Here is an 18,461-nt window from a genome sequence, read left to right on the forward strand (position 1 = left end):
TTTATTTCCCTTTATACCACTTTTTTTGTTGTTTGTTGCATTTTGTTGCTGAGTTTCTGGAGAGACTCACTCAATCCCTTTGGGCTTTTTACCTACTTTTAAAATGGGAATAATGGGATTTACCTTTTTTTCTCTAAAGTAGGATGGGACCTGTGTGACTGACTCCAGGATGGGTTCATGCAGGAGAGGGGATGTCACTTGTCACTTGGTGTTCCTCGTGCTCCTTTGGGACCACCTGTGGAGTCAGACAGCTTGGCCAGGAGCTCATTTTCCATGTTATCTGCTATTTGGAGGCAGGGGGGAGAAATTCTTGTGATGCCACAGGTGCACAATTGGGTCCTTCAAGAAATGAATTGTGAGGATCCATCACAAGAGCAGAGACACAAAACCTGTGTCTTCACATTTTCTGGCTAGATATTACATCAAAGGAGTAACACAGGCAAAAATTCCCCAACTTCAGCACTTCACAGCTTCTGTTTGGCTCTGAGATGTTTAAGATACAAAATGGAGCTGCCACCTTGGTTCTGAGCCCAGCCAGACCAGAGTCAAGTCAGCCCTTACCTAATAAATACTTGCTGTGCAGTGGGTTTTTTTTGACCTGCAGTGAAGAAAGGGTTTATGGCTTTCTGGGGATGTTAAAAAGAAACCAGCATCTTCTGTATGGTTGCTTTCATTGTTCTGGACATGGAAGTATTTCTGTGAGGGCTTTAATGTAGTAAAAACTAAAGAAAATCAGTCTGAGCACTAGAGACTGGGTTGTTGTTGGTTAGTCTGGTGGTTCATCTGTTTGATAGCCCCCAGAAGCAACCCATTCATCTGGTCATCATGGGTAAATCCTTCACTTTTAATGTTGTATGGGGAAAAAACAAACAAATGAACAGTCTGGCTAGATTCTAGATTTAGAATCTGCTTGCATAGTGTGTGCACCTCTTCTCCCCTCTCCCATCCCCCAAAGCTGAGAGATCTGACTCCCACCTTCTGTCTTCTTTTCCCCTCCACAGCCAGGATGTGTGATATGTACCTGCGGGGTCCCAGTGGTGTCATCACCTCCCCCAACTACCCTGTGCAGTACGACAACAACGCCTACTGCGTCTGGGTCATCACCGCGCTCAACCCCGCCAAGGTAGGGCCCAGACATTCATCTCCACATCCTCCTGTCAGGCCTCAGCTGGCATTTGTGCATCCAGGCCCCTTCAGAGAAAGGATATGGGATATATATATATATACCATGGGATATTTAGCTGTCCAGGTCTCTGTTGCTGATGCTGAGCTCCCCCTCTCCCTCCCTCACGTCTTTCCCAGGTGCCTTTCAAGACCCCCAGCACACCACGTTTCCTCTCTGCTGAAAATTGATTTTCTTAGAGGATATGTAATTAAAAGTGAATGTGGTTATTTTTAATCAAAGCCTCTTTGAGATCTGGGTGTGAATGGTGGTGAAATGCCAAACATCTCAGCAAAGATGAGATGATCCCCTCCTTAGGGCAGGGGCTGTGCCAGGAGTGCTGCCTTCCCACTTGCTTCTCGCTGCTGCCTGGCTCATAACCAAAAGAGGATTTTGTCCCCCAAAGTGATAGGTGCAAAGAGAGGTATGGTTCTCTCTACTGCTGTTTATGCAGTGCTGTAAACTTTTAAACTAGTCCTGTCTGTGCTCACTGAGGTTTGGAAGCAGGGGGGCTGGTGATGTTTTTTGGCTCCTCTGGTCTGCTCATGTGATTCAAGTCTCTTGCTGATCATGTACAGAACAGAACTTGTCTGCCTTGGCCATTGCAAGGTCAAATCCTTTTAATTTTCTTACTGGCTTGGGAAGGGCAATGTTCACTGCCTCCCAGCTTTTTCCAGCCCTGAAAACTCAGTCTGTTCCTCTCAGTCAGATTCATATGAGAACAGAAGAAAAATTACTTTCCTCTGTAGCTCTGTAGTTTTTGAAGTGTTATTCACCATCTCCTGCTCTCAGAAGGTGTCAAGCTTCATTCCTTTTAGTATCTGTGTTCTGACTACATCATCTTTGTTAGCTCAGGAGCAAATCTTGCATGCCAAGCTCATATGCTTGTTAATTGTGCCTTGGTCCTTGCCTCTGGACTGTCCTACAATTTGGCACTCTGCCTTCTGCTGCTGATCCAAGGAAGGCATTATCACAAACGTGTTGGTATCTCATCCTCTGCTAGAAACTGTTATGGTCTGGAGCAGTGCTGGCAGCCTCCTGGGCAGCATCTTCTGCTTCTCCTCCCTCCCCCTGGGGTCAGGGCTGATGCAGAGCATCTGCACTGCTCCTCACTCCCCACTGAGCTCAGTCCAAGCCTTCAGTAAGAGCAGCTCACAGGTGGATGATGATTTTAGTGAGCAGTGTTCCTGTGTTCCAGTTTCAGAAGGAGTTTGTACTCCCAGGGCTGTCATTAGCTGGGCACATCACCCGTGTCTTAGTTTGGCTGCACGGGAGCCCATTCCCAAAACCTGAGAAAGTTGGAGTGTTGAGTCAGGATATTTTTTTTAGTGCTGCTTTATTAGGAGTGATTTAGTGGTTAATTAGACCCAGGAGATCCTCCATCAGAGTAATGTGCAGCAGACCACATGTAACAGCAGCTATTACTGCTCAGGTCTCAGCTGGGTTTTCAGCCCTGGCCTGCAGACCTCTGAGAGGTGATGGAATTCAGCAGCATCTTAAGCTGAAGCGTGGCTGTTATTTCTGTGTTTCTTTCTCTTTCAAAGATCAGCAAAACCCAGGTTTCAGCTGCCTCTGAAGAGTGTACATAAAGCTCTTGCTTACTACCAGCTCCTGCTACAAACATGTTGCTAAATGTGAGGATTCATCTGCCTGAGCCCCAGCCCTGCTGTCTGTGTAGGGATGATCTCAGCATCCCACCTGCCCCAGCACGGCTGAGGGGAGGATTGAAGGTGAATTAATTAAAATGCCCATAAAATACTTGGAAGCTAAAAAGCATTATGGGCCTGAGCTGGAGGCTGCTGAAGTCAGTGGTAATCTTTTTATTGACTCAAGTGGTCTTTGGATCAGGTCCTGTTCTATGAAGCTTTTAATATGAGCGATGGGAGAACCACTGAGCAGAATTTAGAACTCATTTGCAAGTCATCTGTTCTACATTTGGAAAAGAACTCTGAGGCAGAGTCACTGAGCTGCACAATCCCTTCAAAGTTTGCTCAGAAAGCCCCAGAAACAGTTAAGGGCATTGTGCTCTCCAGTCGACTGCTTGGAATTATTTCCTCTACAGAAGATGGCATCAAACTTATTTGGGAGATATTCTGGGTGTATATTTAGGTTTTTTCCTTGGCCCTCAGTGCCATGGGAATTAATTTCAGTGGGCAAAGAAATCACTTGGGAACCAAGAAATGCATATGCTAATTGGTGAATTTGCATCAAAACTATTTCTGAACCTTCTTGCCATAATGGATGTTACTGCTTGGTATTTCTCCTGGGCTTATTCCCACCTGGAGTCTAAGTAGCCAAGCCCAGCTCAGTCCAAGCTTCCTGCGTCATCAGTGGGGGGAGATGGAGCCCCCAGGGATGATTCATCCCAACTGGAGACAGATGCTGGAGTCTGGGGAGCAGGAGGGGAGATGAGTAATGTGTGCTTGAGGAGTGTTTGAATAAAACTGTGAGAGGTGTGGTTCTCTGGGAAGGGAGTTACTGTGGGATTTTTCTCCTGTGAATGTGACTGCACTTCAAATCACTTCGCAGCACAGAGCCTCAGAATCAGGTGTCATATTCCAAGCAGATTTTCTTGACTTGCTAATTGCTTCCTGTCACTTCAGCAGCTGAAAATTGAGGTTTTGTGTCATCCGTGTATTTGGGTGTGCTGGGAGGTCTCTTGTTGTTTAATGACTCATTAAATAATTTTCAGCTTTCAGACCAAAAGGAAAAAAGGAAATTGGATAAATAAATATTGTATTCAGCGTCCTGTTCCTCTGACACAAAGTTACAGTCTTCAATGTACTAGGATGTAATTAGTCACTTAATTAGGGTCAGACTCCTCAAAATGCAGTTTACTTGAATGACTGATTTAACTAATGATGTGTGCCATACAGAGCACTGTATTCTTTGTATTAATTACATTATTTCATCATTAGGTGGTTTAATAATAGTCTGCACAGGTTGATATATTGGTACTCCTGCTAAAACGAATGGTTCCAAACTCCTATGAAGTATCACACAGGCTCCTGTTTCATGATCTGGAGGCTTTGGGGTAAAACCCTGTTTTCAGAATGTCACAGCTGAAATATTTAGTTTGCTTTTGATGCATTTGAAAAGTATCAATTAGATTTCTGTGTAGAAGATGGTAGCACAGAACAGTTCAATCTGAACTGTATATTCACCCATTATTTTTTGAAGAACACTTAAGCCATTCAGTGTCTGACTAACCAGTGTTTTCTCAGGGGCTGAAATTGAGTGGTTTTTGTCAGAAGAATATTCTCACCTTCCTGTGGCATCCAGGTGTCAGGGTTTAACACTGGTCTGGCAATTAAACCGAGTACCAGAGGCTCTCTATTAATGTCCCTCTCCTCCTTGATAAAGAAAGGAGAGAGAATAAGGGAGAGAGACTGATGGGTTGGAAACTAAACTACACAACTTTAATGAAACAGTAATGATAAATAGGAAAAATTACTAAATCTATACAAATAGACAGGAAAATGGAAACCACATTCCTCCCCCCTTTTCCCCAATAACTCTCACGTCACCACCGAGGCTGCAGGGCAGCCCTGGGAAAGTCCAGGCTGGAATCCTGGGGTCAGGAGCAGTTGGGAGCTGGAGGCAGGAACACACAGATATGGGCTGGGATGGATCAGGAGCACAGGCAGAGGAAGGGATGAAATCCTTCCAGGATGCCGGGTGAAGGAAAGGAAATCAGGAAAATAGGAAATCCGGAAATCCAGAAGTCTAGAAGTCTGGCTTGGCCCTCGTGATCCCTCAGATTTATACTGAGTATGACGTATATGGGATGGAATACTCTGGTCAATTCTGGCATCTATCTTGTCTGTTCCTCCCCAAAGGAGGGCTCAGGTGGGACCTCTTTATCCTCCTGGACAGTAAAATGTTTTCCTCAGAGCTGAGCAGTGTCCTTGGCTCTGCACACCAGTCTCTAGCAGTAACTCTAAACATCAAGTGTTATCAGTCCTAGAAGCACACACTGTCTGAGGAACTTGCTGTTAATTTCAGCAAGTGCAACTACTTAAAGAGACTGAGCTAAAAGCAAAAGTACAAGACAGAAAATCACCTTTATCCTGGCCCAAACCAGGACACCAGGAGAGAGATGTGTGGAGAGGATGGAGAGGCACACTTGCATCTAACACAGTTAATTACTGCGCTTGGTTTTAACTTTGAGACTTTTCCTCCCCTGGGATTGCACACATGCAAGGGAAAGGTTTTGGTTTCCTTGGGTTTTGCTTTCTTGCCCCAGGTCAAGAGGTGTAGGGTGGTTGTGTGTGTCCTTTGTCTTTGGCTCACTTCTTAATTGCTTTTGATAACTTGTGTTTTGTGGGGTAGCAAAAAGTAATGTGAAACTAAGTTTGCTAATTTGGTCTGTTAAAAGTTGGGAAATTTGATATGGTTTCAGGCAGGTGTACTGTAGCAGGAGGAGCCTTTCTTGCTCCTGAGGCTCAACGAGCTGCTGGCCTCTCCATTGCCTCACACCAGAGTGAGCTCCTCTCTGTGGCTGTGTGTCCCACCTTTATTGGCCCCCTGGTAATAGGGGGCCTGCCCTAACCAGGCACAGGTGGACTCACACCCACTCTTTGGCAACTCGAGGCACCTGTTTTATCTTGTGTCTCTACATTTCCCTCTTTTGGTTTTTTTTTTCCGACTGACACAACACTGATTACAGCATTTTTACACATTTTTTTCGACTGACACAAACATACACTTAGAGCTTACGGGATTTAACCCTAGCTTACAAACATACAAACATATACTTTTCACAAAGTCTCTGCCTTTCCAACTTGAGTTGTTCTTCTCCCTCCTGTATCTGCTCTTCTCTTGGCTTCCCTCTGCTCAGGGGTTTCCAATCCAAAGAGCTTGCTGGTCAGACCTTTCAGGGAGAGTGTTAGCCCAGGCACTTTTTCAAATGAGGGAGAATGTTCCTGCTGCCAGCTCCTCACACTGCTGCTTCTTTAGACATCTGTATGTTGCCTGCATTCTCCATCAAATGTAGCAGGAGGAGCCTTTCTTGCTCCTGAGGCTCAACAAGCTGCTGACCTCTCCATTGCCTCACACCAGTGTGTCCCACCTTTATTGGCCCCTGGTAATAGGGGGCCTGCCCTAACCAGGCACAGGTGGACTCACACCCACTCTTTGGCAACTCGAGGCACCTGGTTTATCTTGTTTCTCTACAGTGTACAATGGTCTGGATACATTCAAGTGTTCAGTTAAAAAGCCGTAAGAAACAAAGTTCCTATTGATTTCTTCTGGAGCTGTGGATGTAAAGCACTTCTGTAAATTCAACTCTTGTTTGTAAAACCTGTCTGAGGCTGGATTCAGGTTCTTCATTCCCTAAGTCACATTGTGATTTTCAGTCATTTGAAAACAAGAGATTTCAAAAGCAGCTGAGTGACTCGGGACAAAAACTTTTCCACTCCCATGGGATCTCTGCTGCTAAATGATCTGTAGGGGCTTTGTAAATCAGTCTGGGGTGGAAGGTTCAGATAGAGCAGGAGAGGAAACACAGAAAACAAACAGCTGTGGGTAGATGTGATGGGGATGATTGTGTTTACAGACAGCTTGAGACAATTTCCTTGAGCTACCCCAGCAGTGATTCACATCAAGTCTGTCTTGGTCCCCCAGGAGAAACCTGGGGAACTTTCTGAGCAACATGGAGCAGAAGAAATTCTCTCCACTTGCACCACGTATAACACAGTGCCTGTATTGCACATTCAAATCCATCACCATAATCTCTGGTTGATGAAAGAAATGGTAGCAGCAGCTGGTAAAAAAAGGCATGCTGAAATCCCAACACACATCTCTGTATCAATAAAGCCTTGGAGAAAATCAATAGATAAAGCTGAAAAATCTGAGAGGTAATTTCAGTAAGAGCTCAATCTGTCTGGAAAGAAGTGCTGCAGTGCTATAAAAAGTGAGGATAGTCACCTTTGGTGATGTCCTGATGATATTAATGCTCTTAGAAATTGCTCCTCAATAGAGAAGCAGATAAATAAAGAAGACAAGAAGATCTGCTGCTGCCTTGGCAGGTGATTCACATTAACATCCTGCATCTTTTCCAGGTTATCAAACTCACCTTTGAAGAATTTGAACTAGAAAGAGGCTATGACACTCTGACAGTGGGTGATGGGGGACAAGTTGGAGACCAGAAAACTGTGCTTTATGTGTAAGTAGCATGTCCCCTGTCCTTTGTCCCCTGTCCTTTGTCCTCTGTTCTTCGTCCTGGGGAGCGGGGCACACCTTGGGTCTGCCCAAGGGGATGGGGCTGATGCCTGGTTTCTGGCTGCCTTGGGCATCATTTGCCTCTTGAGAGTGAAGAGAGAAGCCAGAGGTGTTGGTCAAAGTCCCAGCTGTCTGGAGGGCTCTTGGAAAGCCATGTACTGGAGCAGGAACAAGGAGAAGTCACCATGACTTTTGGAAGGAATATTTAAAGTGATGAACAGGGTGCTGGAACCAGGGCCACCAGCTTTAGTGTCACAACTTAATAGGCTCCTTTCTTTTCTTTCTAATAAAAACACAGAGGAGCAAACAGCTCTCCAAAAGCTGCTGCAATTACTGCTTTACTCTTTCCAACTAGGAGAGAGTATCTCATATTGTGCTTTTTAATTCCTCCTCTTCATTTGTTTTTCCACATGAATCAGCTGCCCACTCCTTTTTCACTCATCTCAATGTTTGCTCAGCTTTCGAAAGCTCCTTCTCTGAGGTTCATTTTTCTATAAATTTCTTTTCAGAACACGAGCACTGGGGAGACTCAGGTCAGGAACTGTAACCTGCAATGGATATAAGTGTAAATTCTGATTATTGCAAAAGTGTTTGTAATTAAAATGTCATAGAACATTTCACAGCTGCTTGGTCAAAATGTGCAAATTACTGCCAGGGGAGTCATTTGTGAGAACTTGGTGAAATGGTTTCTCATTCCATCCCTTTTTTTTTTTTCTAACTCCCAGGATGATTTTCCTAGATACGATTTTAATCACTACACGTTTTCTCACTCTGTATTAGTTATTCAACACCTTGATAATGCAAATTTGGAGTATCTGAGACTCTGCTCAAGGTGTAGTGTGTGGTGTCTTCTCCCAGTGCAGGAGAACTGTCCATTAAATTGCTGATGCTAATCCTGACAGGGAAATTTATTTATTTTTAATCTGAGAGGGTAAGTTGAAAACTAAATGAAGGGTGAAAAGAGGTGTGAAGACGACAGAAATACACTCCATTTCCAATGAAAGTTGTTGAAAGTCCAGGGACAACTTTTTCTCAGCAGCTGCTGCATCTCACCTACTGCCAGCTGCTTCCCTGTCTCAGTTTGGGTGGCCATGGGATATAAGCTGTAGGGTTGGGTTTTTTGGGGTTTTTTTGGGGGTTTTTTTTTTGAGGAACCAACATGCAGAAATCAAACCCTGTCAAGCAGGGCTTCCAGTTTTCTTACTGCTCTTCATTTATTCTTGCCTGCTCAAGAGGAGCTGAGTCCTGCAGCCTTTCAGCTCAGGGAATGCGCTTGAATCAATGTGCATAGCAGCAGTGATCCCAAGCTGAGGTATGAAGGACCATTTGTTTCCAGTCTCTCTCACATCCCTGGAAAATGCATCTCAGAGAACATAACAGATTGTTAGGCTGAGTTTCTGACTTGCAGAGAAGATTTTATTCCCTAAAGTAACGAGCACCCAAATCAATCATTCAGCTTGTTAAAGTGGAATGGGGAAGCGTGCAAAAAACCTTTGAAGAGCCTTTTTCTGAGGGTTTTTCTCTTGGTATGTGGCTCATGCCTGCTGGTCTGCTGCTTAAAGGACTTGAGAAGAATCAACAATAGCCCTGGTTCTGCCCTCCCCATCAAACCCTGGATGCAAAGCAGTCATTAGAACAAGGTGAATCCTTCATTTCCCAGCACCCTGGGATCAGTTCCACTTCGCCTGTGGGTCAAAGCAGGGACAAAGGTGGAAGCAGAAGTCGGAGAGCTTTGGTGGGCCTGGGAGACAGGAATGTGATTTCAGGGATAAACAGATCCAGATTCCAGGGTCAAGGTGTGAGCAGGGTCTGGCTCAGCACTCTGGGTGTCCCTGGTGATCTCCTCCTAGGCTGGGAGGAGAGGGATGTGCATGGTGGGGTTGCTCTCATCTCCAGGTCCAGGAACCTGTCAGGATGCTGGAAACAACCTGGTACCCAGCAGGCAGCCCCTGGTAGGAATGTGGAGCAAGCAGAATAAGCAGCACAACCCCTCAGGCAGGGGCTTCCCATCACCCCAGGTCTGGGGGTGTTCCTTGCAGCATTGGTTGGTGATAGTTCTGGCTTGGGAGCTCAGGATTGATTTTTCTCAAGAAGTCCTTCAGGTGCTGCTCTGGTATTTGGGAGGAATCTGTGTCTGTGATGTGGCTGCATTCAGGCAGAAACAAACAGTACAGGAAACTTCCTCCCCCCTGTACCCATGGGCATTAATTGCCCTTAGGGTAATTTAGAAATCATCCCAGATGATCCCTCAGCAGAAATAACATCACAACACCATTAAATGCTGCCACTAAATCAGGCAGCATAAGGCTTGATCCCTTCCCATATCTGTGCTCTGGATGCAGCTGTGGTTGGGGTAGGTGATGGGGGATAAAACTCCAAAGCTGTGTTGAACCAGAGCAAGGGGATTAATCCCAGAGGCTGAAGGAGCCACACACAGCTTGTTTATTGCTGATAGATTGGTGTCATTTTCCTAAATCTCCTCTGCTCTCCTAGGAGCATCTTTGAGGGTGGGCAATGTCCTGAGCATCCTGGGCTGCCTGGTTTAGGAGCTCTTTCCAGGGGCTCACAGGGCATTCAGCAGATTTAAGGCTCATGCCTTGTCTTCCAGGGTGGTTTTTTCCTTTTGAGATTCCTGTGGAAACTTCTCTGTCAGCCTGGAAATGTAGCAGAGAATGTGTTGAAAGTAAATTTTCCTAATACCAGCAAATGCCTTCAAGGCAGTTCAGAGGATTCAGTCACCGGGTTGGGCTCTGGAAATTCTGCCTGTTTGGTTGTGCTTTGCATCAGTGAGAAAGAAAATTATTATTTTGCTGAATAGTATATTGTAATAATGGCACTAAATTATAGAGCTAATAAGGTGCAGGCCTCAGCTGTGGTTGGAGAGTCAGTGGTTAGGGGGTAAGCAGAAACATCCTGAGAGCCTCATCTCTCTTGAAAAAGTCTCAGGTTTTGGGGAAATGTTCTCTTTGGGGGATATTCTTGTGTTGGCATTGCTCTTGTTACTTTCTGCTCCTGCAGAGGTTCTCTTGGCCTTTATTTTGGTGGGAAAATAAGTCTGGGGAGACATCCAGGCTGTTGATTTGCTCCTGTGTATTTTTGCAGCCTGACAGGCACCACAGTCCCTGACCTCATCGTCAGCACACACCACCAGATGTGGCTGCTCTTCCAGACAGACAGTGGCAGCAACTTACTGGGATTCAAAGCAACCTATGAAGGTAATCCAAGCATCTCTCTCAGAATGTACCTGTTTGAAAAGGATCAGGGTGAGAGGGGTACAGTCGTTTGGGAGAAAAGAGAGAAAAAAGCTTCTCTAAATATATTGAAGCTCTGCAGACTTTTTTTTTTTTTTTCCTCTTGAAACTGAAGCTTTGCTCCACTCAGAACAGCTTTTGTGCTTTCTTTTCCATCAGAGCAGACTGGGTGGGTAACGTTTCAGTGCCTTGTCATCTGCTTTGTTGGAAAAGAGTTTGGTGCATTTCAGCTGCTGGCAGCAGACTGTGGCTGCTGGAGAAAATGAGAGCAAGTGAGGAGTGGTTCCAGTCCAAAGTGCAAACTTTGACTAGTCTGGAGTGTTATGAATGGAATGAAAGTTAATGCTGGGATTTTTTTCAGAAGTAACTGATAAAATACATGAGGATGTGAGCACTGAACTCTGTCATAAGTATCAGTGAAGTCAGAGAAAGTGTGATGGCAAAGCATTCCTTCTGACCCGTGGCACTGGTGATTCCAGCTGAAGCTCTGCTTAGATTCCTGGTTTGAGTTGCTTTATTATTTTTCCAGAAATCTCCATCTTGTGTCTCCAGGTTGTGGGTGGTGATGCTGGAAGTGTGAACAGGGTGGCAGGACCAGGCCAGCAGAAATTTCATTTCAGGGAGATAGATAAGAGAATGGAATTGAAAGAAGGGAAACAGAAGGGCAGCCTGGTTGTCCAGGGAGCATCCTAAGGGGCTGCAGTTGGGTCTTGGCAGACCTGGCAGAGCCCATCTGCTGCCTCCTGCTCTGTTGAGATCTCATCTGGTTTGTTCTTTGGATGAGGTGACCAATGTGATGTTCTTTCAGTCTCCTGATGAATCTGATGTTTACCCTGTAGCACAGCACAGAAAGTTTCAAAGCACATGATGATACAAGGACTTCCTTGCACTGGTGTTCATCTTCTGTGAACTTTGGAGCTATAAAAAGCTTGACTTTTTCCTCCTCTGACCTGCTTTGATGGTACTGATGACTTGATCTATAGCAAGGCTGAGCTGCTCTGGCTCCCTCTGACCCCACCAGTTGCTTTGGGGATCACCAGCATCATTCATGCTTCCAGGTCCTGCTCCAAACTTTCAATGCCAAATATGCTTTTCCCTTACCTACTCTTCAGCTTTCCCTATTTTGCTTTTCTGTGTCCTTAATCTCCTAGAGAAGAAAGAATGGGAATGTTGTGTCTCTGTGTTGAGCCTTAAACGAGGGATCCTCTTCTGGGAAGTGGGCATCCTTCACAAGTCTGAGAATTAAGAGGCTGCTCACTGCCTGTTTAAATCTTTTCTCTTCTTCAAGGCATCTTTGGAGTTGTTTTACAGCACTTTACTGACCTTGCAGAATGGACTTTTGCATGAACAAAGAAATAGACTCTTTGCCTGAGGTCCTTGCTGGTGCTGCCCTGAAGTGAAGCCAACCTCCCATCAGCCAGGTCCATAAAACTCTTGGTTTTTTTGCAGATGTGTTGAGTTACAAAGCATGAGACATTTAAGTAAGAGGCAATTAGCACTCGCCAAATACATTATGAAATTATATGCAACTTACTAACAAGTTTCAGTATCAGTTTTATGGCCATGCTGCTTCCTAATTGCGAGAGGAAAATTACAGCTAATGGAGCTATAGAAAGTCAAGACCAAAAACCTGCCTAAGAGGAGGGCAGAGTAGTGCTTGTAGAGGGGTTTTAAATAGCCATCTATCCTGAAGCATCCAAGTTTTACTGGACATCTGAAGTGCCATGCAATTGTGCAGCCTGGTGCTGGTGCTGAGCCAGCTCTGCCTCAGGGGTTTATGGATGCCCAGATGGAAGCCCAGGCTGGGGAGGGCAATGTGGGTCTTAATGTGGGGTGCAGAAGGAGGGGAAGCAGCCAGGTCCTTTGGCTTCACTTGGGAGCAAAGAGCAAACATATTTGCCCCAGGAAGACTCCAGGTGTCTGGATGCAGGTTTTTTTCCAAATGTGCACTGCAAGGTTGGATGCATTTGGAATAAATGCTTTGGGGGTGTAAATCAGTGTGACAGCATTGATTTTCAATTAGGCTGGGTCAGTCTTTACCAGCTGAGGATCTGGCTCATTAATGTTCATGAAGATTACTTCTAAATCTCCAATGTCTCAACTGCAGCGTCTTTCATCCTTTTCAACAGACATCCTCTCATAATAGTGAACAATGTTTTTGGGCTTCCAGTGCTTGTCAGAAGAAATTTGTTATTAAGCTCTGCTTTACTGGAAAATTCTTTTCTTTCTCACAACTCTAGCAAGCTGATGGATAGTGCAATTTAGAGTTTGATTTGTGAGAGGTCCTGGGTCTTATCTTTCCCCCTTTTTCCTTTAATCTCAGATGACTTGTTCTGAGGATGCCTTCGCCTTAGAGCTGGTGCCTTCCACAGCCCTCAAAATGGTTCAGGTTTCCAGATCAACCCCATGTAATGGTTGGGAATAAATAATTCCTTCAGGTAGAATTTTCAAAAGTTCTTGAGAAATGGAGGGTTCCTCGAAGAAGACTCAGATTCCCAAAATCTTTTCTGCAGTCCCCATCAGTGGACTGCAGATCCTTGGTCCTCCTCACAGGGGAGATGATGGGGGAAAAATATGTTTGTTACTGATGAGCTTGGGGTTATTACAAGTAATGGTGTAAAAATAAGGAGTGTGAAATTCTGTGGAAAGAGACAGAAATATTAGAGCATGAAAAATAGGACAAAGCCAATTTATGGTTTTATCTTTATTACAAAGCAATAATTTGAAATTAAAAATATATTTGTAGACACACACACTAATCTGGTTTGGATTTCTGTTGGATTTGGGTAAGTTTGGCAGAGCTGCCTGAGGTCTCAGCTCTGAAGTACCAGCATGCTGCAGGCAGGGGGTGATTAAACAATATTTATTGTTGTTGAAATGCTGACTAAGTGTTTGGCTCTGGACAGCTTAGCTTTAGAGCTGAAATTTAGCCCCATGGTGCTAAGAGGCTTAGGAGCTCTGCAGAGCTGGAGCCTGAAGATTTTCTCTGCTGACCTTTCTGGTTTTAATCAAATCTGTGGTGCCCAGGGTTGTGGCTGGATGAGCTCCCTGGGTTCCACATCTGATGTGTGCAAATGCAGAACCCTGCCCAGCTTGTGTCAGGGTGTTCCTGGCACACTGAGAATAAGCTGTGCTGTCTGAAGTTGCTTGATCCTAAGGAGACTTGGGGGAAAAAAATAGAGCTGTTTAAAACTGATTCTGCTGCCCTGAGTTGGCTTGAGAAGCTCCCAGCTTGGAGCCGTGCCCATCCCACTGCCCAGCCCCAGGAAGATCCAGGTAACTTTCACTGATTACAGATATTTTATTTATGGGTTTTAGGTTCTGCATTACCTAAGCCCCCTGACTGTTGATGGTGGGAGTCTGTCAGAAAACTTCATGTTTATTTCTTTCCTGCTCTGCTTTTCCATTACATGTATTGACTCATGTCACAAAGCACCAGTGCTGAAATACTGCTGAACCAACAGATCTGAAGGCTTTTAGCTTATGATGTGTTGACCTGAGCTGCTCTCAGGGTCATGTTGCTTGTCTGAAAGTCTGGTATAAACCTCAGTGGGAGTGAGTTGGTGTTATGGCACAGGGATTTAATGAGCCTGCTGGATTCTTCTGGTTCTGCATTTACCCTGCATCAGTGGGTTAGGTGTGTGGCAAAGACCTGCAATGGGAAGGGGGTTTCCTTCTGGGTTATATCCACTCATTTTGTTTCTTTTTTGGCTCGTTTCCTTTTCTCATCTTTGGCATGAGCAGCAGGAGCAGTACAACAGGAGCCCCCTGCTCCTGGTCCTACACTTTGGCTTTCCAAAGAGGAGTCACATTCAGTAGTTCAGGGACCATTGATGTGTGTGCAGAGCAGGCTGTGGGAGGTGCAGGGTATTCCTGGGGGGCTCCTCTGACTCGAGGTAACATTCGTGTGGATTCCTCACCTCCCAGCTAGCTCACAAATCATGAAGCATCTTTTCTCAGAAACTGGAGTATTTCTAGTGCAGGGCTTGCTGGCAGCTCCCAAACTCTCGTCTTCCTCCAGAGCTGAATCAGGCAGGGACAGAAATTCCCACGGAAGCCCAAGAAAGCATCAAGCCTGGATTTGGGGAGCCTGGGATGGTTCTGTGCAGGAGCAGAGCCCCAGTGCTGGCTCCTTCCCCTCGAGCAGGGCTCTGGCTCTGAGTCACTGGGGACGTGTGGGCTGCTCAGCAAAGGGATCCAGCTCCCCACCCACCACCAGAAGACAAATAGCATAAATAGCTGGGGAGAAAAAAGCTCTGGTGAAGGATTTTTTCTGTTAGGAAAGGCTGTTTTGTCAAAATCTGATCTGCATGATATAATATTTGATGGAGAAGTTTTGAAAGATTCATTTCGACTTGTTTCATTTAAATAATGTCAAAACACTTGATTTAGATGTTCTTGTTTGGTTTTGACTTTTATTATTCTAATGTGGAAGTGATTTTACTTAAACATTCATCAGCAGAAATGTTTCAATCTCACAGAAGTTACATGTTTTGATATTTCTGAATCACTCATTTTTGGAATTTCTGCCCTGCTATGTATTTCACACATTCTGTGATGTATGAAAAGGATTGTAGGAACCAAGGATATTTCTCAGGGCAGAAATTCCATTTTCTGACCTCCCTCATGTCACAAGATGTGTGAGCTTTGTTTGCCTGCTGCTATCAGGGAAGTTCTGTGCCCAGTGGAAGGGTGAGCTCTAATTCCTTCATTTCTCTCCCATTCTGAAACTTGTGATTTCTCTCTGAGATGTTCCAGTTTGGTTCATGGGGCAGAGAAGTACCACATTTCTGCTATTTTTTTTTTTCAAGTAATGTAAAGTTCAGTGTTACTTTTAATATTTAAACTGCTTTAATTTTTTGTTCCTTATATGCAAGTACAAATCTGGAACACTGGGATTTTCTGCATCTGTAGGTAGATGGGCAAACCTGGCAAACTGCTCTCAATGACAGGCAAAACCAGAAACCTTCTTCATGGAAACTTTAATTTGTTTTAAATTGTTTGGGGGATGCTTCATTACACAGCAGTGACTTTTTCGTGCAGCAGTGGCAGAAGTTGGGTATTCAAACCACACCTGTATTGAAGTCAGCATAATAACAAGGTGCTTGTTGTTACTCAGACAGAATTGGAATATTAGATGGAATAAAGCAAATCTCAGATTATATCATTTTCCCCTGTAAAGAAAGTGTCATAAAAGAAGTTTCCCATTTGGTGTAAGAAATTGAAAACGGACAGCGAGGCTGAGCATGGCTGATGGGGATAAAAACCAGAGAATGTGGGAGATGAGATGAATCTGAAGCAGATGAATAATGTGGAGGCACTGAGGGGGCTTTGGAGGAGCAAAGTTTTGTAGCTAAAGTGATAGAGAGCCAGGGGTTGGGGCTTTTCAAATTAAAATATACAGAGCAGCAGACAAGGGGAAATTGTGCCCATCATTTGCTTGAAGTCAAACTCCCTGTGCAGCTGGAGGTGAATGCTGGGTGCTGAGGTGTCAGCTGGCTGTGAAATGGGAACAGGGCTGGGAAGGCAGGGGGAGAGAGCCAGGAAACCCCCCCCCAGCTGTGTCCTCCTTGCACCCAAGGGTCCCTGTTCGTGCCTCGTGTCCTGCCTGCTCCACAAGTCCTTGGAGCAGATGCACTAAAGGATCTCCTGGGGTCTTGCTGCATCTTTCATTTAGTTGTGATGGATTTAAGGGATTTAAGGGTGAGGAAGCAGTTAGATGTGGTAAAAACTGGTTTTTAACATAGAGGTTGGGTGCTGGTCCCATCCTGTAGAGAGGTGCAGAGGGGACAGGAGGTCAGCATGGGGGCACCATGGCCCCAGCAGCAGCCCAGGGGCTGAGCCATCCCCTGCACAATAACTCCAGTGTGATCCATCCCCTGTACAACTCCAGTGTACAACTTGTCTTTTCTTTCTTCCTTTCAGAGATTGACCAAGGGAGCTGTGGTGATCCCGGGATCCCAGCCTACGGGAGGAGGGAAGGCTCCACCTTTCGCCACGGGGACAGCCTGAAGTTTGAGTGCCAGCCTGCCTTTGAGTTGAAGGGACAGAAAACAATTACCTGCCAAAAGAGTAGCCAGTGGTCTGCTCAGAAACCAGTTTGTGTTTGTAAGTCAGTGAGGAGATGCTCTGAAATCCCCTGGGTGTGTGGTGAGGTGGTCCCAGCAGTGCTGTGGTTGTGCTTGGTACCTGGGGCAGGGTGAGTTCTGATGGTGGCAGAAATGACCCCAAGCATCAGCTTCACCCACCTGGGGTGGTGAGGAGAGGTTGGTTTGGTTCTGCTCTCAGCAGAGAAGCAGTGGGGAGCAGCACCCAGGTGGAGATTTGGGCTCAGGTGCTCTCTCTGCTCTTCCTCTCCTGTGCTCTGGTTCAGATCCCTGCCGCAGAAGGTGGGGTTTGGGTGTCCAAAGCAGGAGGAATGGACACGCACAAAAATAATAATCTGAAACTCAATTACTTAGTGAGTTTTGCCTTTTCCAGATGCCATGACTCCCTTCCTGACTTGGTTTTCTCTGCAAGCAAATCAGCTAAAGATGCTGAGGAGGAAAATGGAGTTTCCATGGTTATTTTTACAGTGGGAAGTGTTAGATGGTTTCTTTGCTCAGTGTCAGAAATTGGGTTGGGTTTTTTTTTTCTTCCATTTCCCAGAAGTTCAGGTGAATTTGAACAGTTGATGCTTTAGTTGAGGTTCTCTCCAACAGTTTGCAGTGAGGCAGAACCCCCAGGTTCTGTCCAGTATGAGAAGATTGGATCCTAATAGTACGGACAGGGTACTTTCCAATAAAGTAGGATTATTTTTTTCTTTTTGTAGTCACATACTGAACAGGGGCATCAGATCAATCCCCAGTCATCAGCCAATGCAAAGCACAGCACAAGTATGAGTATTTTCAGTTCAAATAATTACTTTGTATTCCGTTCTTTGTGGACCTCCAGCTCTGGCTATTTAATAAATCAACAAGGCAGCATGTAGGGAGTGGGAAAAGTATTTCATAGCTCTCTCTATACCTTTACTGCCCTGCCTTTATTCTTGACAGCATCATATTAGTGTGCATGAATCAGAAGATGTTACACAACAGAATGTGTAACCTCGCATGAAATCTGTAGTAGGATTAGTAACAACTCTGAGTAAATGCTGGGAGACCATTAAATGTGTTGGGCATGAGGTGGGAAAAAAAGGTAACCTGATTTATGTGCTGCTAGTTGGAATATGCAAACAATTCAGTGCTTCTGATTCTGGCCACAAATCCATGACAAATGCAGGAGGAGATTAAGCAGTGTGCTGTGTGCATCCTGCTGTCCTGAGCAAGTGATTTATGAGCAGACAGGATTTGTTGTGGAGAGCTCATTTCCTGGGGCTTCCATGACAAAGCAACACAAACTCTTTAAGTAATGGATCTACTTATTGCAAGGGGTGGCTGGCTGTGCCTTCATGATAACCAACCTTCCATCTTCATCCTCTCTGTTGCCATCACCTCCCTTCACCATCCAAGGGCACTGGGAAACTTTGCAAGACTTTTTAGGACGTGACTTCTGCAAACCTGTGAACTCAGCAAGGTATCCCCAGGTCTGCTGTGTGTGCTCAGCTTCTCTCTGCTGATCTGAGATACTTGGGTGTCCTTTGTGACCCTCACTGAACAAATGCAAAGTTTTTGTCTTAATTATCCCCTAGCAGTTGCTCTGAGAGGGTCATTTCTGGAAACAACGGTGTTTTCTGATACGAGTTCAGTTTGTTGATCTCAGACTTGAAAACTTCAGGTTTTTGGGACCCGTCACATATTTGAAAGGTGAATGAGCAAAGGTGAAATACCCCAGTATTTCCCCCAACA

The 18,461-nt window shown here is 45.1% G+C and overlaps 1 protein-coding gene across 1 annotated transcript in view; it reads left to right on the forward strand.

Annotated features, from left to right (window-relative positions):
• The window catches only part of CSMD2 (CUB and Sushi multiple domains 2), a 235,890-nt gene that overhangs the window by 114,269 nt on the left and 103,160 nt on the right, over positions 1-18,461 (forward strand). The window contains 4 exon segments of the mRNA XM_030464359.1: positions 1,002-1,123; positions 7,225-7,328; positions 10,487-10,599; positions 16,561-16,743. Of these exon segments, the coding sequence (XP_030320219.1) occupies positions 1,002-1,123; positions 7,225-7,328; positions 10,487-10,599; positions 16,561-16,743 (522 nt within the window).

This window comes from Calypte anna, chromosome 23 (assembly GCF_003957555.1).
Source record: "Calypte anna isolate BGI_N300 chromosome 23, bCalAnn1_v1.p, whole genome shotgun sequence".
NCBI lineage: Eukaryota > Metazoa > Chordata > Aves > Apodiformes > Trochilidae > Calypte > Calypte anna.